Raw genomic sequence first — 25,157 nt, 5'->3', positions numbered from 1 at the left:
GGCCGTTGGCGTGATTCTGGCTAACATGCGTTGGGCCAATAAATGTTTACTCTGCTTTGTATTTCTTCAGAGTCTATTGGAGAGTGATGTAGAGAGCACCGCCTACTCCCCTCGTGGACACAAACGCCCAAGAATACAGCATGCATCTGAGTCTCAAGAGGAGTCCATGGATTGCCAGCAGGTCATTTGTGTTCTATGATGTTATGGTTAGAAAGGTGCGACTGCCGTAAGTACATCTGAACTCATCCCTGTGACTTGTGTTTCCAGCAACTTCCACCAGGTGGGGTGAGGCACATAAGTGCTGAGACGGTTCCCATGGGGCCACCACCACCTCCCAAAGTAAAACCCATTCAGGACAGCAGTTTCATGGAGACACTCCATGCGGTGGACGAAGAACTGGACAGTAACCCCGTCATCATTAATTCTTTCCAGGTTGGTGCCAGCTGGTTCCACCTACCTGAGTGTGATGGAATGGCCCTTGTATGACTAATCTTCCTTCTTCTGTCAGACTTTGGGTGACAGCCTCATCGCTTGCCGCACACGTTCTAAAAGACCCCTGAAAGATGTACCCATTGAGCAGCTGGAAGCTAAGCTTCAGGCCCCAGACATCACCCCAGATATGTATGACCCCAACACGGCTGATGATGACAACTGGAAGATGTGGCTGCGTAGTCTGATGCAGGTCGATGTAGGAAACGAGGGTGAGTACCGTAACTAGGGGTGTGTGCGACCGGTGCTGCCACACAGAGGGCAGGGCTATGTGGGAGGCACAGTCGCTGCCTCATGGCCCTTGCTTCTGGCTAGCAGGGTGCCTGGAATGAGCCAGTATCGCTGTGGCAGTATAAAGTGAGTAAGCGGAGGAGGGGGCGGCAGCAGGCCACTGCAGCGAGGCTGTACGATAGTTACAGGCCATGCATCGCTGCATCCTTGTGTGGGTAATGACCGCTGATCCCTCTCTACTCTTCCAGATGAAGCGGACGATGATGATGATCCAGAGTATAATATCCTGGAGGACTGGGATGAGCCAGATACTGAGGACCTCCGGAATGATCGAGCTGTGCGGATCACAAGTGGGTGGATAGAGCCGGTGCAGTGTGTAGACCAGGGGTTCCCAACCACTGTCCTCATGGCACACTAAGTCCAGGTTTTGAGGATAGCCATACTTGAGCACAGGTGATTTAATTAGTACCTCAGTTATTTTGATTTAACCATCTGTGCTCAATCATGGAGATCACTAAAACCAGGACTGTTAGTGTACCTTGATGACCGAGGTTGGGAATCACTGGTGTAGACTGAGGGATGTGCTGTGCTCCTCACACAGTGTCACGTTTCACCATATTGTCTTTTTAATTAACAGAGAAAGAAGTTAACGAGCTGATGGAGGAACTCTTTGAGACGGTGAGAGCTATGTTACCTTGTGGGTGGCCCTCCACATTCTTCTTTGCCTTCATATCATTTGGTTGTCCATTTCTTACTCCAGTTTCAGGATGAGATGGGGATCTCGCATTTGGAAGATGAGGGACCAGATGAAGAGGACAGCAATACAGACCCCCTTCCTGACTTCAACACTCCCCATGCCATCAGGTAAGGACACGGTACCGGGAGAGTGCCACCTCCTCACTATGGGGCAGAGCAGCTGGAGATACTGCTGAACCTGTTTGGGAAAGGAGGGAAATGAAAGCTTGGGGTCTAGGCTTCCCGTCCTCACATGAGTTGTGCTGAATTGGGGATCCACACACGACCCCCACATAACACTGTGCAGATCATTCTCTGTTGTTTCATGTGTTGTTCTCTCCTACGTTGTGATTAGTTAGGTCTGAGAAGCTAAGGCAGGGCTGGCGGGTGGTCTTCCTGACATTGTGCGTATACCGACACTGGAAATGCGCTCACCACCTGATCCAGGCTTCTTCCAGGTGGCTAGCGTTACAGAGCTGGCCATCATTAGAGGATGTGATCAGAATGCATCCCATATGGTCCTGGTCTCACGTTCTCCTGACCGTACCTATAGTACTACTCCAGCACTGCTAATTGGGCGCTTCTTGCACCCTCCAGACCACGGCCTTAGGTAGGATGGTACACGGCCTATAGGCCTCTTGTGCATCTGATCTATTCTTTACACAGATACATTTAATCCTAAATATGAGGATATCATTGGGTCAGGCCGAATCTCCGCAATACGTTTATATGATGAGGACACTTTTCGGACACAATAATCAAGGACATGATGGGTGGTAACAGCCATGTCTAAGAGGTTTTCTGCTCTATAACTCTTATGCCGCTTATCCATTAGATGATAAATTGGATGATTTGAACAATAACGATATCGTTCATCGTCCGCAATATCGTCCAGTGGGTATGCAGTCAACGACCAGCGATGCGCGCTCCCGCTTGTCGTTGACAACATCTTTCATCGTCCGTACTTGAAGGGCAACCTGACGATGTCGTCAGTTTCTGCAAGTACGGTGATGAGGGAGGGTGATGTTAACGACATTGGCCCGGGCACTGCCGGGCAAACATTAGACGATCTCGCTCATGGAGCACATAGTCTAGTGGATACCTGCCTTTAGTACTATTGCCTAGCATGACTACCATCTGGGCCCTGTGGGAGCTAACCTTCCAGTCTTTCCTAGCCATGTTTCATATTCAGTCCATGGTTGGTGCACATTGTTACCCGGGGTAACATGACCTTCTCAGAACTTCCCCATTCTAGGTTCCCAGGACTCCACAATGCAGTCAGGACTTCTGGCTCGTACCCAAATACTCCTAGGTAGCCACGGACACCTGTCCTGTCTCTGGGAACCAAATGGGTCAGCGATTTCTGCTCCACATTTGGCCCTCGGTGGCTGATTGGATTATAACTGAAGACCCTCAAGCTCCTCCCTTAGTAGTGATTCTTAGTGCAGTTGGGTTAGTGATTCAGTCAATGGGGAGGGAGAATTTATTGGGTGTATGAACCTCAGAAACACAGCTCACCTGACCTTTGTGTCACTCCTCCTGGGATGGGGCATCTAGGGTAAAGTCCTGCAGGCGACCAGTTTGTGTAAGCCAGTTCTCCACACCCATTTAGGTCTCCCACCATTTGTGTCTCCCTAATACACATGGAAAAAGAAAGATTTTGTTCAATATATTGCTTGTAATAAAAACAGATCCCCCCCCCCCCCCTCCTAGGAATCCTTTCTGGGCACAGACCCTCCCTCCTAGGAATCCTTTCTGGGGCACAGACCCTCCCTCCTAGGAATCCTTTCTGGGACACATACCCTCCCTCCTAGGAATCCTTTCTGGGACACATACCCTCCCTCCTAGGAATCCTTTCTGGGGCACAGACCCTCCCTCCTAGGAATCCTTTGCAGGAGCTGTGGGAAGCTATGTAAATGACATGGGACAATATCTCTCTGGACCTATCCCATGACTTTTGGCACTTTAGTGTATATGTATGTGTGTGTACACAGTCAGGTCCATAAATATTGGGACATTGACAGAATTTTCATATTTTGGCCTCTAGTCACCACCACAATGGCTTTGAAATGAAACAAACAAGATGTGATTTACCTGCAGACTTTCAGATTTAATTTGAGGGTAATTACATCCAAATCAGGTGAACGGTGTAGGAATTACAATGGTTTCTATATGTGCCTCCCACTTTTTAAGGGGCCAAAAGTAATGGGACTATCAACTCAAAAGCTATTTCATGGACAGGTGTGGGCTATTCCCTCGTTATTTCATTATCAATTAAGCAGGTAGAAGGTCTGGAGTTGATTCTAGGTGTGACATTTGCATTTGGAATCAGTTGCTGTCGACTCTCAATATGAGATCCAAAGAGCTGTCACGATCAGTGAAGCCATCATTAGGCTGAAAAATCAAAACAAACCCATCAGAGAGATAGCAAAAACATTAGGTGTGGCCAAATCAACTGATTGGAACATTCTTAAAAAGAAAGACCGAACCGGAGAGCTCAGCAACACCAAAAGACCGGGAAGACCACGGAAAACAACTGTGGTGGATGACAGAAGAATTATTTCCCTGGTGAAGAAAAACCCCTTCACAACAGTTGGCCTAATCAATAACACTCTCCAGGAGGTAGGTGTATATGTGTCAAAGTCAACAATCAAGATAAGACTTCACAAGAGTGAATATAGAGTGTTCACCACAAGATGTAAACCATTGGTGAGCCACAAAAACAGGAAGACCAGATTAGAGTTTGCCAAACAACATCTAAAAAAGCCATTACAGTTCTGGAACAACATCCTATGGACAGATGAGACAAAGATCAACTTGTACCAGAGTGATGGGAAGAGAAGAGTATGGAGAAGGAAAGGAACTGCTCATGATCCAAAACATACCACCTCATCAGTGAAGTATGGTGGTGGTAGTGTCATGGTGTGGGCATGTATGGCTGCCAATGGAACTGGTTCCCTTGTATTTATTGATGATGTGACTGCTGACAAAAGCAGCAGAATGAATTCTGAAGTGTTTGGGACAATATTATATGCTCATATTCAGCCAAATGCTTCAGAACTCATTGGACGGTGCTTCACAGTGCAGATGGACAATGACCCGAAGCCTACTGCAAAAGCAACCAAAGAGTTTTTTAAGGCTAAAAAGTGGAATGTTATGCAATGGCCAAGTCAATCCCCTGACCTGAATCCCATTGAGCATGCATTTCACTTGATGGAGACAAAACTGAAGGGAAAATGCCCCAAGAACAAGCAGGAACTGAAGACATTTGCAGTAGAGGCCTGGCAGAGCATCACCAGGGGTGAAACCCAGCGTCTGGTGATGTCTATGCGTTCCAGACTTCAGGCTGTAATTGCCTGCAAAGGATTTGCAACAAAGTATTAAAAAGTGAAAGTTAGATTTAGGATTGTTTAGTTTGTCCCATTACTTTGGGCCCCTTAAAAAGTGTGAGGCACATATAGAAACCATTGTAATTCCTACACCGTTCACCTGATTGGATGTAATTACCCTCAAATTAAATCTGAAAGTCTGCAGGTAAATCACATCTTGTTTGTCTCATTTCACAGCCATTGTGGTGGTGACTAGAGGCCAAAATATGACAATTCTGTCACTGTCCCAATATTTATGGACCTGACTGTGTGTGTATATATATATATTATACATATATACATACACACACACACACGTGTACATAACACATTTTGACATTCCGGCACTCTCTGGTACATTGGCTTACCGGGTGCCCTGTGTTGGTGTTAGATCACAGCTGGCCACTATACAAGTAATACGGAAAGCGGCAGTACGCAATGTGAGACCGTACTCACCAGTATAAATGCCCCCGGCTTCCCTTGTTGCTGGACGCTGCTTCCTCGTGGCTCGCCGGCTCTGCGCCTCACTCAGGAAGTGGCGTTGGCGCTATGCGTCTCTAAGCAGCAGAATAAGCACAGTGCAGCATTTAGCGGCTGATACAAAGTATCAGTAATTAGAGGCATAGTGTCAATTATTTCACAACAATATATACAAACTGGTGAATGATGGTGACAACCAGTAAATAGTTGTGTGTAATGAGACACAATACAAAGGCGCAGCACTAATATGCTACTTATACACAAATTCATATGAAGATTTACGGAACTCAGTAAAGTCGTCGGTAGAATAATAATAAATATATAATTATTATTAATTGGAGGCCCACATTGGTGAAGTACGTTTAAAACCCAATTCTTTACTGAAAACAATTAAAAACCACTCACATATAATATTGTGATATATGGAATATAACAAACAGCGCATAAAGAAATTGGACCTCCGGTCATCCCACATCAGCCGGAACCCCTGGCGTCCTCTCCAATCCACCAGCGCTTCCTGGACTGATGACATCACAGCGTCTCCATTATAAGCCAAGCCCACACATGTTTCATCCCAAAGTACTTCCTCATACACACTATATGGAGAAGAGTATTTGGCCACACCTGTTAATGATTGAATTGGGGTGTTGCAATAGGGTGTATATAATCAGGTACCAGCCATGCAGTCTCCATTTGCAAATATTTCTGATACAAAATGGATCGTTCTGAAGAGCTCAGTGACTTCAAGCGCGGTACCGTGATAGCGAGCGCGGTGCCGTGCTAGGGAGCGCGGTGCCGTGCTAGGGAGCGCGGTGCCGTGCTAGGGAGCGCGGTGCCGTGCTAGGGAGCGCGGTGCCGTGCTAGGGAGCGCGGTGCCGTGCTAGGGAGCGCGGTACTGTGATGCCACCTTTGCAATAAAATATTATAAGAAAGTGGAAGCATTTAGGAACAACAGCAACTCAGCCACGAAGCAGAAGACCACGTACAATCACAGAGCGGGGTCACCGACTGCTAAGGCGCATGGTGCATAAAAGTCGCCAACGCTCTGCTGATTCCATAGCTGAAGAGTTCCAAACTTCCACTGGCATTAATGTAAGTACAAAGACTGTGCGGCGGGAGCTTAGTGTAATGGGTTTCCATGGCCGAGCAGCTGCATGCCAGCCTCACATCACCAAGTCCAATGCCCAGCGTGGGATGACTGGTGTAAAGCACAGTGGGAACGTGCTCTGTGGACTGACCAATCACACTTCTCTATTTGGCAACTGATGGGTGAGTCTGGGTTTGGCGGATGCCAGGAGAACATTACCTGCCTGATTGCATTGTGGAATGGAGATTGGGAGCCAGGCCGTCTCACCAGTGCCTGACCTCATAAATGCTCTACACAATGACTGGCCACAACTCCCACAGACACCCTCCAACATCTTCTGCAAAGGATGGAGGCTGTTATAGCTGTAACAGGAGGAGCAGCTCCATATTACAGTAATAGTATAGATGGAGGCTGTTATAGCTGTAACAGGGGGACCAGCTCCATATTACAGTAATAGTATAGATGGAGGCTGTTATAGCTGTAACAGGAGGAGCAGCTCCATATTACAGTAATAGTATAGATGGAGGCTGTTATAGCTGTAACAGGGGGACCAGCTCCATATTACAGTAATAGTATAGATGGAGGCTGTTATAGCTGTAACAGGGGGAGCAGCTCCATATTACAGTAATAGTATAGATGGAGGCTGTTATAGCTGTAACAGGAGGAGCAGCTCCATATTACAGTAATAGTATAGATGGAGGCTGTTATAGCTGTAACAGGGGGAGCAGCTCCATATTACAGTAATAGTATAGATGGAGGCTGTTATAGCTGTAACAGGGGGACCAGCTCCATATTACAGTAATAGTATAGATGGAGGCTGTTATAGCTGTAACAGGAGGAGCAGCTCCATATTACAGTAATAGTATAGATGGAGGCTGTTATAGCTGTAACAGGAGGAGCAGCTCCATATTACAGTAATAGTATAGATGGAGGCTGTTATAGCTGTAACAGGGGGAGCAGCTCCATATTACAGTAATAGTATAGATGGAGGCTGTTATAGCTGTAACAGGGGGAGCAGCTCCATATTACAGTAATAGTATAGATGGAGGCTGTTATAGCTGTAACAGGGGGACCAGCTCCATATTACAGTAATAGTATAGATGGAGGCTGTAACAGGGGGAGCAGCTCCATATTACAGTAATAGTATAGATGGAGGCTGTTATAGCTGTAACAGGAGGAGCAGCTCCATATTACAGTAATAGTATAGATGGAGGCTGTTATAGCTGTAACAGGGGGACCAGCTCCATATTACAGTAATAGTATAGATGGAGGCTGTTATAGCTGTAACAGGAGGAGCAGCTCCATATTACAGTAATAGTATAGATGGAGGCTGTTATAGCTGTAACAGGGGGAGCAGCTCCATATTACAGTAATAGTATAGATGGAGGCTGTTATAGCTGTAACAGGGGGACCAGCTCCATATTACAGTAATAGTATAGATGGAGGCTGTTATAGCTGTAACAGGAGGAGCAGCTCCATATTACAGTAATAGTATAGATGGAGGCTGTTATAGCTGTAACAGGAGGAGCAGCTCCATATTACAGTAATAGTATAGATGGAGGCTGTTATAGCTGTAACAGGGGGAGCAGCTCCATATTACAGTAATAGTATAGATGGAGGCTGTTATAGCTGTAACAGGGGGAGCAGCTCCATATTACAGTAATAGTATAGATGGAGGCTGTTATAGCTGTAACAGGGGGACCAGCTCCATATTACAGTAATAGTATAGATGGAGGCTGTTATAGCTGTAACAGGGGGAGCAGCTCCATATTACAGTAATAGTATAGATGGAGGCTGTTATAGCTGTAACAGGGGGACCAGCTCCATATTACAGTAATAGTATAGATGGAGGCTGTTATAGCTGTAACAGGGGGACCAGCTCCATATTACAGTAATAGTATAGATGGAGGCTGTAACAGGGGGAGCAGCTCCATATTACAGTAATAGTATAGATGGAGGCTGTTATAGCTGTAACAGGGGGAGCAACTCCATATTACAGTAATAGTATAGATGGAGGCTGTAACAGGGGGACCAGCTCCATATTACAGTAATAGTATAGATGGAGTCTGTTATAGCTGTAACAGGGGGAGCAGCTCCATATTACAGTAATAGTATAGATGGAGGCTGTTATAGCTGTAACAGGGGGAGCAACTCCATATTACAGTAATAGTATAGATGGAGGCTGTTATAGCTGTAACAGGGGGACAAGCTCCATATTACAGTAATAGTATAGATGGAGGCTGTTATAGCTGTAACAGGGGGACCAGCTCCATATTACAGTAATAGTATAGATGGAGGCTGTTATAGCTGTAACAGGGGGACCAGCTCCATATTACAGTAATAGTATAGATGGAGGCTGTTATAGCTGTAACAGGGGGACCAGCTCCATATTACAGTAATAGTATAGATGGAGGCTGTTATAGCTGTAACAGGGGGAGCAGCTCCATATTACAGTAATAGTATAGATGGAGGCTGTTATAGCTGTAACAGGGGGACCAGCTCCATATTACAGTAATAGTATAGATGGAGGCTGTTATAGCTGTAACAGGGGGACCAGCTCCATATTACAGTAATAGTATAGATGGAGTCTGTTATAGCTGTTACAGGGGGATCAGCTCCATATTACAGTAATAGTATAGATGGAGTCTGTTATAGCTGTTACAGGGGGATCAGCTCCATATTACAGTAATAGTATAGATGGAGGCTGTTATAGCTGTAACAGGGGGAGCAGCTCCATATTACAGTAATAGTATAGATGGAGGCTGTTATAGCTGTAACAGGGGGACCAGCTCCATATTACAGTAATAGTATAGATGGAGGCTGTTATAGCTGTAACAGGGGGAGCAGCTCCATATTACAGTAATAGTATAGATGGAGGCTGTTATAGCTGTAACAGGGGGAGCAGCTCCATATTACAGTAATAGTATAGATGGAGGCTGTTATAGCTGTAACAGGGGGAGCAACTCCATATTACAGTAATAGTATAGATGGAGGCTGTTATAGCTGTAACAGGGGGACCAGCTCCATATTACAGTAATAGTATAGATGGAGTCTGTTATAGCTGTAACAGGGGGACCAGCTCCATATTACAGTAATAGTATAGATGGAGGCTGTTATAGCTGTAACAGGGGGAGCAGCTCCATATTACAGTAATAGTATAGATGGAGGCTGTTATAGCTGTAACAGGGGGACCAGCTCCATATTACAGTAATAGTATAGATGGAGGCTGTAACAGGGGGAGCAGCTCCATATTACAGTAATAGTATAGATGGAGGCTGTAACAGGGGGACCAGCTCCATATTACAGTAATAGTATAGATGGAGGCTGTTATAGCTGTAACAGGGGGAGCAGCTCCATATTACAGTAATAGTATAGATGGAGGCTGTTATAGCTGTAACAGGGGGAGCAGCTCCATATTACAGTAATAGTATAGATGGAGGCTGTTATAGCTGTAACAGGGGGAGCAGCTCCATATTACAGTAATAGTATAGATGGAGGCTGTTATAGCTGTAACAGGGGGACCAGCTCCATATTATAGTAATAGTATAGATGGAGGCTGTTATAGCTGTAACAGGGGGAGCAGCTCCATATTACAGTAATAGTATAGATGGAGGCTGTTATAGCTGTAACAGGGGGAGCAGCTCCATATTACAGTAATGGTATAGATGGAGGCTGTTATAGCTGTAACAGGGGGAGCAGCTCCATATTACAGTAATGGTATAGATGGAGGCTGTTATAGCTGTAACAGGGGGACCAGCTCCATATTACAGTAATAGTATAGATGGAGGCTGTTATAGCTGTAACAGGGGGAGCAGCTCCATATTACAGTAATAGTATAGATGGAGGCTGTTATAGCTGTAACAGGGGGAGCAGCTCCATATTACAGTAATAGTATAGATGGAGGCTGTTATAGCTGTAACAGGGGGACCAGCTCCATATTACAGTAATAGTATAGATGGAGGCTGTTATAGCTGTAACAGGGGGACCAGCTCCATATTACAGTAATAGTATAGATGGAGGCTGTTATAGCTGTAACAGGGGGACCAGCTCCATATTACACTAATAGTATAGATGGAGGCTGTTATAGCTGTAACAGGGGGAGCAGCTCCATATTACAGTAATAGTATAGATGGAGGCTGTTATAGCTGTAACAGGGGGAGCAGCTCCATATTACAGTAATAGTATAGATGGAGGCTGTTATAGCTGTAACAGGGGGACCAGCTCCATATTACAGTAATAGTATAGATGGAGGCTGTTATAGCTGTAACAGGGGGAGCAGCTCCATATTACAGTAATAGTATAGATGGAGGCTGTTATAGCTGTAACAGGGGGACCAGCTCCATATTACAGTAATAGTATAGATGGAGGCTGTTATAGCTGTAACAGGGGGAGCAACTCCATATTACAGTAATAGTATAGATGGAGGCTGTTATAGCTGTAACAGGGGGACCAGCTCCATATTACAGTAATAGTATAGATGGAGGCTGTTATAGCTGTAACAGGGGGACCAGCTCCATATTACAGTAATAGTATAGATGGAGGCTGTTATAGCTGTAACAGGGGGAGCAGCTCCATATTACAGTAATAGTATAGATGGAGGCTGTTATAGCTGTAACAGGGGGAGCAACTCCATATTACAGTAATAGTATAGATGGAGGCTGTTATAGCTGTAACAGGGGGAGCAGCTCCATATTACAGTAATAGTATAGATGGAGGCTGTTATAGCTGTAACAGGGGGAGCAGCTCCATATTACAGTAATAGTATAGATGGAGGCTGTTATAGCTGTAACAGGGGGAGCAGCTCCATATTACAGTAATAGTATAGATGGAGGCTGTTATAGCTGTAACAGGGGGAGCAGCTCCATATTACAGTAATAGTATAGATGGAGGCTGTTATAGCTGTAACAGGGGGAGCAACTCCATATTACAGTAATAGTATAGATGGAGGCTGTTATAGCTGTAACAGGGGGAGCAACTCCATATTACAGTAATAGTATAGATGGAGGCTGTTATAGCTGTAACAGGGGGAGCAACTCCATATTACAGTAATAGTATAGATGGAGGCTGTTATAGCTGTAACAGGGGGACCAGCTCCATATTACAGTAATAGTATAGATGGAGGCTGTTATAGCTGTAACAGGGGGAGCAACTCCATATTACAGTAATAGTATAGATGGAGGCTGTTATAGCTGTAACAGGGGGACCAGCTCCATATTACAGTAATAGTATAGATGGAGGCTGTTATAGCTGTAACAGGGGGAGCAACTCCATATTACAGTAATAGTATAGATGGAGGCTGTTATAGCTGTAACAGGGGGACCAACTCCATATTACAGTAATAGTATAGATGGAGGCTGTTATAGCTGTAACAGGAGGACCAGCTCCATATTACAGTAATAGTATAGATGGAGGCTGTTATAGCTGTAACAGGGGGACCAGCTCCATATTACAGTAATAGTATAGATGGAGGCTGTTATAGCTGTAACAGGGGGACCAGCTCCATATTACAGTAATAGTATAGATGGAGGCTGTTATAGCTGTAACAGGGGGAGCAGCTCCATATTACAGTAATAGTATAGATGGAGGCTGTTATAGCTGTAACAGGGGGAGCAGCTCCATATTACAGTAATAGTATAGATGGAGGCTGTTATAGCTGTAACAGGGGGACCAGCTCCATATTACAGTAATAGTATAGATGGAGGCTGTTATAGCTGTAACAGGGGGACCAGCTCCATATTACAGTAATAGTATAGATGGAGTCTGTTATAGCTGTAACAGGGGGACCAGCTCCATATTACAGTAATAGTATAGATGGAGGCTGTTATAGCTGTAACAGGGGGACCAACTCCATATTACAGTAATAGTATAGATGGAGGCTGTTATAGCTGTAACAGGGGGACCAGCTCCATATTACAGTAATAGTATAGATGGAGGCTGTTATAGCTGTAACAGGGGGACCAACTCCATATTACAGTATATGTATTTCAATACAATGTCATTACAGTCCCTGTTGGTGTAATGGTCAGGCCTCCGAATACTCTTGTCTTGTCCATATAATGTGTGTATATATATTTGTATATTTGCACGTGCAGTTATGTGTGTGTCATACATATATATGTATCAGGCATTATGTAAGGCTCGGATGACCATGACCTGATATCTGCCTTGCACAGGTTTGAGGAGCCCCTGGCCAACCTGCTTACTGAGCAGCATCGGACAGTTAGAGCGCAGCTGGAGTATCTGCGGATGAAGAAGAATATTACGAGGACAGAGGATGACCGGTCTCCGGTACGGGAGCCTGAAATGGCCAAACTTCCTCCAACACCAAAGGTTCCTCCTGTCATGTGCCTGGACGTGGCACAAAGGAAGAGGCTGCAGCAGCAAATGCAACAGGTGGGTCCTGTGCCCCTTCTCCATAGTCCTGCCATTAATCTCCCTTCCCCATAGTCCTGCCATTAATCCGCCTTCCCCATAGTCCTGCCATGAATCCCCCTTCCCCATAGTCCTGCCATGAATCCCCCTTCCCCATAGTCCTGCCATGAATCCCCCTTCCCCATAGTCCTTCCATGAATCCCCTTCCCCATAGTCCTACCATGAATCCCCCTTCCCCATAGTCCTGCCATGAATCCCCCTTCCCCATAGTCCTGCCATGAATCCCCCTTACCCATAGTCCTGCCATGAATCCCCCTTACCCATAGTCCTGCCATGAATCCCCCTTCCCCATGGTCCTGCCATTAATCCCCCTTCCCCATAGTCCTGCCATTAATCCCCCTTCCCCATAGTCCTTCCATGAATCCCCTTCCCCATAGTCCTGCCATGAATCCCCCTTCCCCATAGTCCTGCTATGAATCCCCCTTCCCCATAGTCTTGCCATGAATCCCCCTTCCCCATAGTCTTGCCATTAATCCCCCTTCCCCATAGTCCTGCCATTAATCCCCCTTCCCCATAGTCCTGCCATTAATCCCCCTTCCCCATAGTCCTGCTATTAATCCCCCTTCCCCATAGTCCTGCCATTAATCCCCCTTCCCATAGTCCTGTCATGAATCCCCCTTCCCCATAGTCCTGCCATGAATCCCCCTTCCCCATAGTCCTGCCATGAATCCCCCTTCCCCATAGTCCTGCCATGAATCCCCCTTCACCATAGTCCTGCCATGAATCCCCCCTTCCCCATAGTCCTGCCATGAATCCCCCTTCCCCATAGTCCTGCCATGAATCCCCCTTCCCCCATAGTCCTGCCATGAATTCCCCTTCCCCATTGTCCTGCCATGAATCCCCATTCCTCATAGTCCTGCCATGAATCCCCTTCCCCATAGTCCTGCTATGAATCCCCCTTCCCCATAGTCCTGCTATGAATCCCCCTTCCCCATAGTCCTGCTATGAATCCCCCTTCCCCATAGTCCTGCTATGAATCCCCCTTCCTCATAGTCCTGCCATTAATCCCCCTTCCTCATAGTCCTGCCATTAATCCCCCTTCCTCATAGTCCTGCCATTAATCCCCCTTCCCCATAGTCCTGCCATTAATCCCCCTTCCTCATAGACCTGCCATTAATCCCCCTTCCCCATAGTCCTGCCATTAATCCCCCTTCCCCATAGTCCTGCCATTAATCCCCCTTCCCCATAGTCCTGCCATTAATCCCCCTTCCCCATAGTCCTGCCATTAATCCCCCTTCCCCATAGTCCTGCCATTAATCCCCCTTCCTCATAGTCCTGCCATTGATCCCCCTTCCTCATAGTCCTGCCATTAATCCCCTTCCCAATAGTCCTGCCATTAATCCCCCTTCCCCATAGTCCTGCCATTAATCCCCCTTCCCATAGTCCTGCCATGAATCCCCCTTCCTCATAGTCCTGCCATTAATGCCCCTTCCTCATAGTCCTGCCATTAATCCCCCTTCCTCATAGTCCTGCCATTAATGCCCCTTCCCCATAGTCCTGCCATTAATCCCCTTTCCCCATAGTCCTGCCATGAATCCCCCTTCCCCATAGTCCTGCCATGAATCCCCCTTCCCCATAGTCCTGCCATGAATCCCCCTTCCCCATAGTCTTGCCATTAATCCCCCTTCCCCATAGTCCTGCCATTAATCCCCCTTCCCCATAGTCCTGCCATTAATCCCCCTTCCCTATAGTCCTGCCATTAATCCCCCTTCCCCATAGTCCTGCCATTAATCCCCCTTCCCATAGTCCTGCCATGAATCCCCCTTCCCCATAGTCCTGCCATGAATCCCCCTTCCCCATAGTCCTGCCATGAATCCCCCTTCCCCATAGTCCTGCCATGAATCCCCCTTCCCCATAGTCCTGCCATGAATCCCCCTTCCCCATAGTCCTGCCATTAATCCCCCTTCCCCATAGTCCTGCCATTAATCCCCCTTCCCCATAGTCCTGCCATGAATCCCCCTTCCCCATAGTCCTGCCATGAATCCCCCTTCCCCATAGTCCTGCCATGAATCCCCCTTCCTCATAGTCCTGCCATTAATCCCCTTCCCCATAGTCCTGCCATTAATCCCCCTTCCCAATAGTCCTGCCATTAATCCCCCTTCCCCATAGTCCTGCCATTAATCCCCCTTCCTCATAGTCCTGCCATTAATCCCCCTTCCTCATAGTCCTGCCATTAATCCCCTTCCCAATAGTCCTGCCATTAATCCCCCTTCCTCATAGTCCTGCCATTAATCCCCCTTCCCCATAGTCCTGCCATTAATCCCCCTTCCCCATAGTCCTGCCATTAATCCCCCTTCCCCATAGTCCTGCCATTAATCCCCCTTCCCCATAGTCCTGCCATTAATCCCCCTTCCTCATAGTCCTGCCATGAATCCCCCTTCCCCATAGTCCTGCCATGAATCCCCCTTCCCCATAGTCCTGCCGTGAATCCCCCTTCCCCATAGTCCTGCCGTGAATCCCCCTTCCCCATAGTCCTGCCGTGAATCCCCCTTCCCCATAGTCCTGCCGTGAATCCCCCTTCCCCATAGTCTTGCCGTGAATCCCCCTTCCCCATAGTCCTGCCGTGAATCCCCCTTCCCCATAGTCCTGCCGTGAATCCCCCTTCCCCATAGTCCTGCCGTGAATCCCCCTTCCCCATAGTCCTGCCGTGAATCCCCCTTCCCCATAGTCCTGCCGTGAATCCCCCTTCCCCATAGTCCTGCCATTAATCCCCTTCCTCTGTCCTGCAGCATGTCCAGCTCCTGACTCAGATCCACCTTCTGACCTTCCAGAACCCGCGGCCAAACCAGGAGGCCAACACTGCGCAAATGTACCTGGTAACTATAGTAGCGGGATGAGGACGCTGTTTATACGCCTGTTATCATGTCCATATGGTTACATTGTTACTGTCTGTAACTGTCACCATAGAGGAAATATTCACATAGGACAAGTCAGCCCCAATCAGTCAGCAATGAGGGACATTAGCTACCTGATTGGATGGATTATGACGGTGTCCTCAGGCAGACAACCAATTGTCCCCCATTGTATGTAATGTTATTATGCATTCGGTATGACTTACCGCCGGCCACATGGCGGCAGCCCAACAGAGGAGGAAATCCCGATAGTCCTAAAGGTAAGTATAAACTAACCTAACTCTACCTCCTAACCCTCCTTTAGGGTGCCTAAACTATGCCCCCCCCCCCCCCCCCCGTGCCTAACCCTAATCTCTCCCTCTAAATGCCTAAGCCTAACACCCTTCCCCGCCGCCTAAACCTGTCCCCGGGGGGGTGCCTGACCCTAACCCCTCCCCTATCCTGACCCTAACCTCCCGGGGGGGTGCCTAACCCTAAGCCCCCCCGGGAGCCCTAAACCTAACACCCCTCCCCCCCCGTCCGTCTCCTAGCGTCGGTAAAATGTAATTTAAGCCTCACCGGGATTAAGCAGTTGGGAAGCCGTTGGTGTGCATTGCGTCCGTCAACTTCCCGAACGTATACCGTTATTATATCACCCTTTCTCACCTAGCTGCGTGCTCAGTCTGATCTGCGTTTCCGGTTAATACAGTAGGAAATAACACGAGAGTAATAACAAGTGTTTTTTTGTTTTTTTTTAACCTAATAACCCCGTGTAGCATTATGGAATTACCATCCCCAAACCCCTCCCTGCCCAATACCGGGGGGATATAATCGGACCCACATGCATAAAAGCACATGGGGCTCAGTACAATCAGGTGCGAGTTTGTTTCATGAACTTGCACTAATGCGCACTCCCAAGAAATGTGCGATCCAATTATACATGACAATTTCCTGTACTCACGGTGAGAGTGTGCGCATTCTGTACAAATAGTGACCGGGGAGAACCATCCTGTGCCCCCAAAAACTGATCCTGCATCCCCCTTCCTCTATATTCAGATAATACCTCCCTCTTCCCGTTAGGTATGCAGATCCTTCCCCCCTCCCTGTGTGTGTGCATATCCTGCCCCCTGTCTATCACCCCTCTCCCTCTGTGTGTGTATATCCTGCCCCCTGTCTATCACCCCTCTCCCTCTGTGTGTGTATATCCTGCCCCCTGTCTATCACCCCCCTCCCTCTGTGTGTATATCCTGCCCCCTGTCTATCACCCCCCTCCCTCTGTGTGTGTGTGCATATCCTGCCCCCTGTCTATCACCTCCCCCCCTCTGTGTGTGTATATCCTGCCCCCTGTCTATCACCCCTCTCCCTCTGTGTGTGTATATCCTGCCCCCTGTCTATCACCCCTCTCCCTGTGTGTGTATATCCTGCCCCCTGTCTATCACCCCTCTCCCTCTGTGTGTGTATATCCTGCCCCCTGTCTATCACCCCTCTCCCTCTGTGTGTGTGCATATCCTGCCCCCTGTCTATCACCCCTCTCCCTCTGTGTGTGTATATCCTGCCCCCTGTCTATCACCCCCCTCCCTCTGTGTGTGTGTATATCCTGCCCCCTGTCTATCACCCCCCTCCCTCTGTGTGTGTATATCCTGCCCCCTGTCTATCACCCCTCTCCCTCTGTGTGTGTATATCCTGCCCCCTGTCTATCACCCCTCTCCCTCTGTGTGTGTATATCCTGCCCCCTGTCTATCACCCCCCTCCCTCTGTGTGTATATCCTGCCCCCTGTCTATCACCCCCCTCCCTCTGTGTGTGTGTGCATATCCTGCCCCCTGTCTATCACCTCCCCCCCTCTGTGTGTGTATATCCTGCCCCCTGTCTATCACCCCTCTCCCTCTGTGTGTGTATATCCTGCCCCCTGTCTATCACCCCTCTCCCTGTGTGTGTATATCCTGCCCCCTGTCTATCACCCCTCTCCCTCTGTGTGTGTATATCCTGCCCCCTGTCTATCACCCCTCTCCCTCTGTGTGTGTGCATATCCTGCCCCCTGTCTATCACCCCCCTCCCTCTGTGTGTGTGTATATCCTGCCCCCTGTCTATCACCCCCCTCCCTCTGTGTGTGTATATCCTGCCCCCTGTCTATCACCCCTCTCCCTCTGTGTGTGTATATCCTGCCCCCTGTCTATCACCCCCCTCCCTCTGTGTGTGTGTGCATATCCTGCCCCCTGTCTATCACCCCTCTCCCTCTGTGTGTGTATATCCTGCCCCCTGTCTATCACCCCTCTCCCTGTGTGTGTATATCCTGCCCCCTGTCTATCACCCCTCTCCCTCTGTGTGTGTGCATATCCTGCCCCCTGTCTATCACCCCTCTCCCTCTGTGTGTGTATATCCTGCCCCCTGTCTATCACCCCCCTCCCTCTGTGTGTGTGTATATCCTGCCCCCTGTCTATCACCCCCCTCCCTCTGTGTGTGTATATCCTGCCCCCTGTCTATCACCCCCCTCCCTCTGTGTGTGTGTATATCCTGCCCCCTGTCTATCACCCCCCTCCCTCTGTGTGTGTATATCCTGCCCCCTGTCAATCACCCCCCTCCCTCTGTGTGTGTATATCCTGCCCCCTGTCTATCACCCCCCTCCCTCTGTGTGTGTATATCCTGCCCCCTGTCTATCACCCCCCTCCCTCTGTGTGTGTGTATATCCTGCCCCCTGTCTATCACCCCCCTCCCTCTGTGTGTGTGTATATCCTGCCCCCTGTCTATCACCCCTCTCCCTCTGTGTGTGTATATCCTGCCCCCTGTCTATCACCCCCCTCCCTCTGTGTGTGTGTATATCCTGCCCCCTGTCTATCACCCCCCTCCCTCTGTGTGTGTATATCCTGCCCCCTGTCTATCACCCCCCTCCCTCTGTGTGTGTGTGTGTATATCCTGCCCCCTGTCTATCACCCCCCTCCCTCTGTGTGTGTATATCCTGCCCCCTGTCTATCACCCCCCTCCCTCTGTGTGCGTATATCCTGCCCCCTGTCTATCACCCCCCTCCCTCTGTGTGTATATCCTGCCCCCTGTCTATCACCCCCTCCCTCTGTGTGTATATCCTGCCCCCTGTCTATCACCCCTCTCCCTCTGTGTGTGTGCATATCCTGCCCCCTGTCTTATCACCCCCCTCCCTCTGTGTGTGTGTGTATATCCTGCCCCCTGTCTATCACCCCCCTCCCTCTGTGTGTGTGTATATCCTGCCCCCTGTCTATCACCCCTCTCCCTCTGTGTGTGTATATCCTGCCCCCTGTCTATCACCCCCCTCCCTCTGTGTGTGTGTATATCCTGCCCCCCGTCTATCACCCCCCTCCCTCTGTGTGTGTATATCCTGCCCCCTGTCTATCACCCCCTCCCTTTGTGTGTGTATATCCTGCCCCCTGTCTATCACCCCTCTCCCTCTGTGTGTGTGTATATCCTGCCCCCTGTCTATCACCCCTCTCCCTCTGTGTGTGTATATCCTGCCCCCGTCTATCACCCCCCTCCCTCTGTGTGTGTGTGTATATCCTGCCCCCTGTCTATCACCCCCCTCCCTCTGTGTGTGTATATCCTGCCCCCTGTCTATCACCCCCCTCCCTCTGTGTGTGTATATCCTGCCCCCTGTCTATCACCCCCCTCCCTCTGTGTGTGTATATCCTGCCCCCTGTCTATCACCCCTCTCCCTCTGTGTGTGTATATCCTGCCCCCTGTCTATCACCCCTCTCCCTCTGTGTGTGTGTGTGTGTGTGTATGCATATCCTGCCCCCTGTCTTATCACCCCCCTCCCTCTGTGTGTGTGTGTATATCCTGCCCCCTGTCTATCACCCCCCTCTCCCTCTGTGTGTGTATATCCTGCCCCCTGTCTATCACCCCCCTCCCTCTTTGTGTGTGTGTATATCCTGCCCCCTGTCTATCACCCCCCTCCCTCTGTGTGTGTGTGTATATCCTGCCCCCTGTCTATCACCCCCCTCCCTCTGTGTGTGTGTGTGCATATCCTGCCCCCTGTCTATCACCCCCCTCCCTCTGTGTGTGTGTGTGTATATCCTGCCCCCTGTCTATCACCCCCCTCCCTCTGTGTGTGTATATCCTGCCCCCTGTCTATCACCCCCCTCCCTCTGTGTGTGTGTGTGTGTATTTCTACTTCAGGGTCCATAGGGTTCCACAGGATACCTTGGGGTATAGGCGATGGCGGCAGACATCCAGGCACCACAGAGTTAAATTTTCAGCCTCCCAGGATGCACTGGGGTCCCTCTCCTATACCCCGCCCCCGAGCCTCAGGCCACTCAGCTTTCGTTGGTGCCTGGCCGGACCAGTCGCACCGTACAGAGGGGGGTCTTTTTAAGGCCCCTGAAGATTTCTTCGCAGCTGTGGCTGCACAACTAGAGTGCTCCAGCATAGGACAGTCAGTATTGACGTCCATACTGTCACTCCTACACCCCGCCAGTACCAGAACGCCTGTACCGATCCGGGGATGCTGGTAGGTAGCTGGGGTCACAGCTAGCGGTGATCCCCGGCTACCTGGACTGTGGCCGGATGCACGGGGAACAAGGTAAGCGGCGGGGTCCCGCGGTGGGCACCCGCCGGTAACACAGTCCTGTTTGGTCCCCAGGCAGGGGGCTCCCTGGGGACCGGCTGCGCGTGGGGCCAGGTACTAATCCTGCGCCTTCCACTAGACCACCAGGGACAGCGGGCCGCAGCATGTGCGGTACAGCGCGGCGTCCCAGGGGTTAATAGCACGCCAGGGGAGAACGCCTTCCCTGTCTCACAGCCGGCGTCTCCCCCGCTGCACAGTGCCATTCCACAGCGGTCTGAGCGGGCTGTGTCAGCGCTCCTCCCCGGGCCGGCCTCCTCTCTGCTCCTCGGCGGCCATTTTCTCACTACATGTGCTGGGAATGACAAACGCTGCTGGAAGCTGATACAGGTGCCGTTGCGGTCCGGGTCCCCCGCATACCTCTCCTCCGGTGTAAGGTCAGTGTATGCAGCACTGTTTCCTACCAGGCTCGGGTCTGTGTAGTTGATCGCAGCGCTTGTAATTCAGGATGTTATCTGTGCATTGTATGTGACTTAAATGCTAGCGCTGTTTGCCTGTACTCTCATTTCTGACTGTCAGCCTTTTCCTATCCCTGTTCTTCTGCTACAGCCTTTGCGGTGCGGTGTCGCAGGGTGTTTATTACCTCACAGTAAACGTGGCTTTTCTGTGTGGGAGGTCACATACGCTCCGTTCACAATCCTCATGTCTGAAAGTGAACGAGGATATCCTCTTCCAGCTATATAATGTACTGATATCATGTGCAGTTAGCGGAGGGATATGTAGACGCTGAGGGTTTATGGAGGGCATGTTGTATTATATATCAAGCCCCATTTCTGTCACTGTGCCTGCACAAAAAAGGGACCGCCCTCGGCTGGCTAAGATGCTTACAGCCTTTGTGGGCAACGCCCCCTGCGTTTCCCCATAGGGGTTATCGCAGCCTGTGGTGGTCTCATCACATGCAGGGGTCCCTGGACAGTTGATGGTACCCCAGTGTATCCTGTTTTTCGCCCCCCCAGGTCTCGCAGGAGCCTGTGTGGGTGAATTTATTGTCCAAATGGTATAGCACCTGATGGACGTTTTACAGGGGGAGTCACCATTTCTACTTCAGGGTCCATAGGGGGTCCACAGGGTTGACCTTGGGGTATAGCTGGATCTGGATCCACGGGCACCACGCAGTTAAAGCTTTGCTGCTCCCAGGATGCACTTGGGTCCGTCCTCCTCTATACCCCGCCCCGGCCACAGGCACCTCAGTTTTAGTTGGTGTCCGGCCGGAGTCGGGTCACCCTGTCGCAGTGGGGCTGCAGGAGCAGCCCCTAAGCTTTATTTTAAAAGAGAAATTTTTTATTTTTTTCTACTTTTTTTACACTGTTAGAGCGGCAGCATCAGACTGTCCTTTAGGACGTCCACGCTGCCGCTCCTTCTCCCCGCTGGCGCCGCGACGCCAGTACAGCTCTGGGGATCGCGGCGGGACCCCAGAGCCTGTACTAGCCGGGCTCTGGGGACTCCCTTGACTGCTGCCGGACGCGACGGGGATCAGGTAAGCCGCGGGTCGCCGCGTGCGGCGGCCCGCGGATACTTCAATGCAGTCAGGAGCCTCCGGTCTCTGGGGACAGACCGGAGGCGCTAGCGGCGGCGGGCTCCCCCTCAATTGAGGAATACCCCGCGTGTCCGCTAGACCACCAGGGTATCAGGCTGGTAGCGGGACCGGCAACCCGGGGGTTAATTGCTAGCCAGGGGAGGCAGCCTTCCCTGTCTAGCGGCTCCTCCCCTCAGCTCAGCGCGCCTTTCAACTAGGAGTCTGGCGTCGCTGAGCTGCTCTTATCTCTCGGCCACTCCTCCTCTGAGGTCTCCGGCGGCCATCTTTACTGGCACATCGCAGACTCCCAGGCGGTATCAAGTGGACCGGTCCCCCTGTGTACCTCTCCCCTGCTAAAGGACAGTGTACACAGCGCTATAGCCCTCCCAGACACTGAATCTGGGCGGTTGATTGTAGCGGAAGGTGCAGTGAGTATAACTTTTCTGCATTGTATGTGACTATTGCTAGTGCTGCCTGTCTGTGACTTATTCTCCTTACTGTCAGCTTATAACTATCCCTTTCCTTCTCCTACGGCCTGGCAGGTGTGTGGGGGAAGGGCGTTTTTCTGAGACCCTCACTTATATAAAACACGTATTTGTGGGGTCAGTCACATACTGTTGTGTGCTACACAGTACCATATCTGGGCTGTTGTGTCGCATACTGGTGAGTGCGCGGGTGTTAAAACCGTAATTCCTCTGGTGATACCTATTTCTTGTGATTTACGGTATCATGTCTGATGAGGAGACTGAGCGCTCTGTGGCTCCTGTGCTATTTTCCTGCAGACGTTGTGCTGCTGGAGTTGATGGGGAGGACTTATCTCAGGATGGTCTGTGCGGGCGGTGCCAGCTGGTACCGGACCCCTCCAACCCCCCTGTATCACAGGACCCTCCTTGGGCGATGTTTTCACAGGTGCTGGCGTCTATTGCGGACCGGTTATCGGTCCCATCAGCGGTCCCTTCTAGGGCGTTACCGCAGCCCACCATCCCCCATTCCCCGAGGGTTCCACACATGTTGCGGTCTTCCCCCGGGGCCCAGACTGTGGGTCCTTACTCGGGACTGCCTGTGTATGTGCAGTCTTCCCCAGGGACGCGTCAGTCTGTAGTGCCTTTGCAGAGTTTTGCTCCGACTGCTCCTCCGCCTTGGGTGGATGTTCTATCCAGCTCCGTACAGAGTCTGGTGGCTTCATTCTCGGCGTTTCAGTCCTTGTTGCAAGGTGATGTGCCACCAAGGGTGTCTAAACGTCCGGTTGTGAGTTCACTAGCTGCGCAGTTGTCGGACTCGGAAGTGTCCTCAGATGATGGAGAAATCCATGAGGACTCTGACTCTGATGTCATGGGGCAGGAGGTGGAAGCTAAGTCCTCCATTAATGTTCCAGCCTTAGTTAGGGCGGTGCGGGCTATCCTACATGTTGAGGATGATGCGCCGGCTCCTAGGTCGAAGTTTCCTAATTTTAAAAAGGCCAAGGTGACCTCAACTGTGTTCCCCCTGTCTGATCAATTATCGGATCATATGGCGGCGGCCTGGCAATTACCTAGTAAGAGGTTCCATCCACAGAAGAGGTTGGCGGCGAACTATCCTTTTCCTGAAGCTCATTGCAGGAAATGGGAAACTCCGCCGGCGGTGGATTCCCACGTTACCCGCTTGATCAAAAGCGCGACGCTGCCATTGCCGTCTATCTCCTCTTTGAAGGATCCCACGGACAGGAAGGTGGAGACTTGTTTAAAGTCCATTTATTCTCTTTCCGGGGCGGTGGCTCGCCCGTCCATGGCTATCTCCTGGGTGGCTAAAGCCATTGAGGCATGGGCCAATGCCTTGGAGGATACCTTTCCTGATGAGGCTCCGGATATCCAGAGAGCGTTAGTGGGACAGATGCGGGATGCAGCTTCCTATATTGGGGAAGCGTCTTTGGATGCCAGCCTGCTCACTTCTAGGGTGTCGGCTGCAGCGGTGTCTGCTCGGCGCTCCCTGTGGCTGAGGTCCTGGAGGGCTGATGCAGATTCAAAAAAGGGTCTGGAGGCCTTGCCTTTTAATGGTGATTTACTATTTGGTCCGGATTTGGACAGAATAGTGGATACTTTGGCTAAGTCCAAGTCGGCTTTTCTCCCTTCGGCCTCTGCGCCGGCTAAAGTGAGGAGCTCTGCCTTTCGGGTTCAGGGTAAGGCCAAGGGCCAGTCCTTCCCGAGACATTCGGCGACCAAGGCCGCACCCAAGCCCAAGAAGCAGGCATGGAGTGCTCGGCGCCCTTCTTCCAAGCAGGAGGATAAGCCTGCTGCCTGATGGGACGGGCCTCTCTCTGGGGGACCCCAGAGTGGGAGGCCGACTTCTCCAATTCGCCCAGTGTTGGCACAATACCACCACGGATGCCTGGGTTCGAGAAGTAGTCTCTCAGGGGTACGCCCTGTCTTTTCGGTTCAGGCCGCCCCACCAGTTTTTCTGTACGAGTCCTTCTCTGGACAAGACCAAAGCTGGTCAGATTCAGGTAGCTATAGAATCCTTGCTACAAGCAGGGGTCATTGTTCCCGTTCCGCAGTCTCAGCGCGGGACGCGGTACTATTCTACTCTGTTTCTGGTACAGAAACCCAATGGTTCTCATCGCCCTATCCTGAATTTGAAGTCTCTGAACAGATACCTCAGAGTTCCCAGGTTCAGGATGGAAACGTTACGTTCCATCATTCTGGCGATGGAACCCGGGGATTATATGGTCTCCCTCGATATCCAGGACGCCTATCTCCATGTGCCCATAGCACCGGCACATCAGCGGTATCTGAGGTTTGCTATCCTGAACCATCACTACCAATTTCGGGCGTTGCCTTTTGGCCTTTCCACGGCTCCGAGGGTGTTCACCAAGGTGATGGCGGTTATGGCTGCCCACCTTCGGGGTCAGGGTCTACGTCTGTTGCCGTACCTGGACGATCTTCTGCTGCTGGCGAGCTCCCCGGAGGTGCTTCTTCGACATCTCCACCTGACCATTGCTTGTCTTCAAGCACACGGGTGGTTGATAAACTGGAAGAAGTCCTCCCTGATTCCATCACAGCGGATGGCTCATTTGGGAGCCCTGCTGGATTCTCGTTAGCAGCGGATTTTCCTGACTCCAGAGAAGGTCTCCTCCCTGCAGCTGCGGATACACAGTTGCCTGAGCAGTTGCCGCCTGTCGGTCCATTCAGCTATGAGAGTTCTGGGGTCCATGGTGTCGACATTCGACATGGTGGAATTTGCCCAGTTACATTCACGGCCCCAGCAGGGGCTGATTCTATCGGAATGGAACGGGTTACCTCACCGGATCCGCTCTCAGATGCTGGTGTTGTCCGCGGAGGTTCGGCAGTCTTTGGCTTGGTGGCTTCAGACGGCGCATCTGGTCGAGGGGCGCCCCTTTTGGATCCCGGATTGGGTCCTGCTCACGAC

General features: G+C 50.3%; 1 protein-coding gene across 2 annotated transcripts in view; it reads left to right on the top strand.

Annotated features, from left to right (window-relative positions):
• Window positions 1–25,157, top strand: part of GON4L (gon-4 like) — a 224,257-nt gene that overhangs the window by 62,119 nt on the left and 136,981 nt on the right. For both annotated transcript variants that reach the window (XM_088465207.1, XM_088465208.1), the window contains exons 8-15: window positions 71–181; window positions 268–432; window positions 509–701; window positions 969–1,070; window positions 1,358–1,398; window positions 1,481–1,584; window positions 12,564–12,783; window positions 15,552–15,638. In XM_088465207.1, the coding sequence (XP_088321333.1) occupies window positions 71–181; window positions 268–432; window positions 509–701; window positions 969–1,070; window positions 1,358–1,398; window positions 1,481–1,584; window positions 12,564–12,783; window positions 15,552–15,638 (1,023 nt within the window). The remainder of the gene's footprint in view (window positions 1–70; window positions 182–267; window positions 433–508; window positions 702–968; window positions 1,071–1,357; window positions 1,399–1,480; window positions 1,585–12,563; window positions 12,784–15,551; window positions 15,639–25,157) is intronic.

Source organism: Taudactylus pleione, unplaced genomic scaffold (assembly GCF_031769625.1).
Source record: "Taudactylus pleione unplaced genomic scaffold, aTauple2 ptg001907l, whole genome shotgun sequence".
NCBI classification, from domain to species: domain Eukaryota; kingdom Metazoa; phylum Chordata; class Amphibia; order Anura; family Myobatrachidae; genus Taudactylus; species Taudactylus pleione.
The sequence above is the reverse complement of the archived record's forward strand: the minus strand, read 5'-3'. Positions and strand labels throughout refer to the sequence as shown.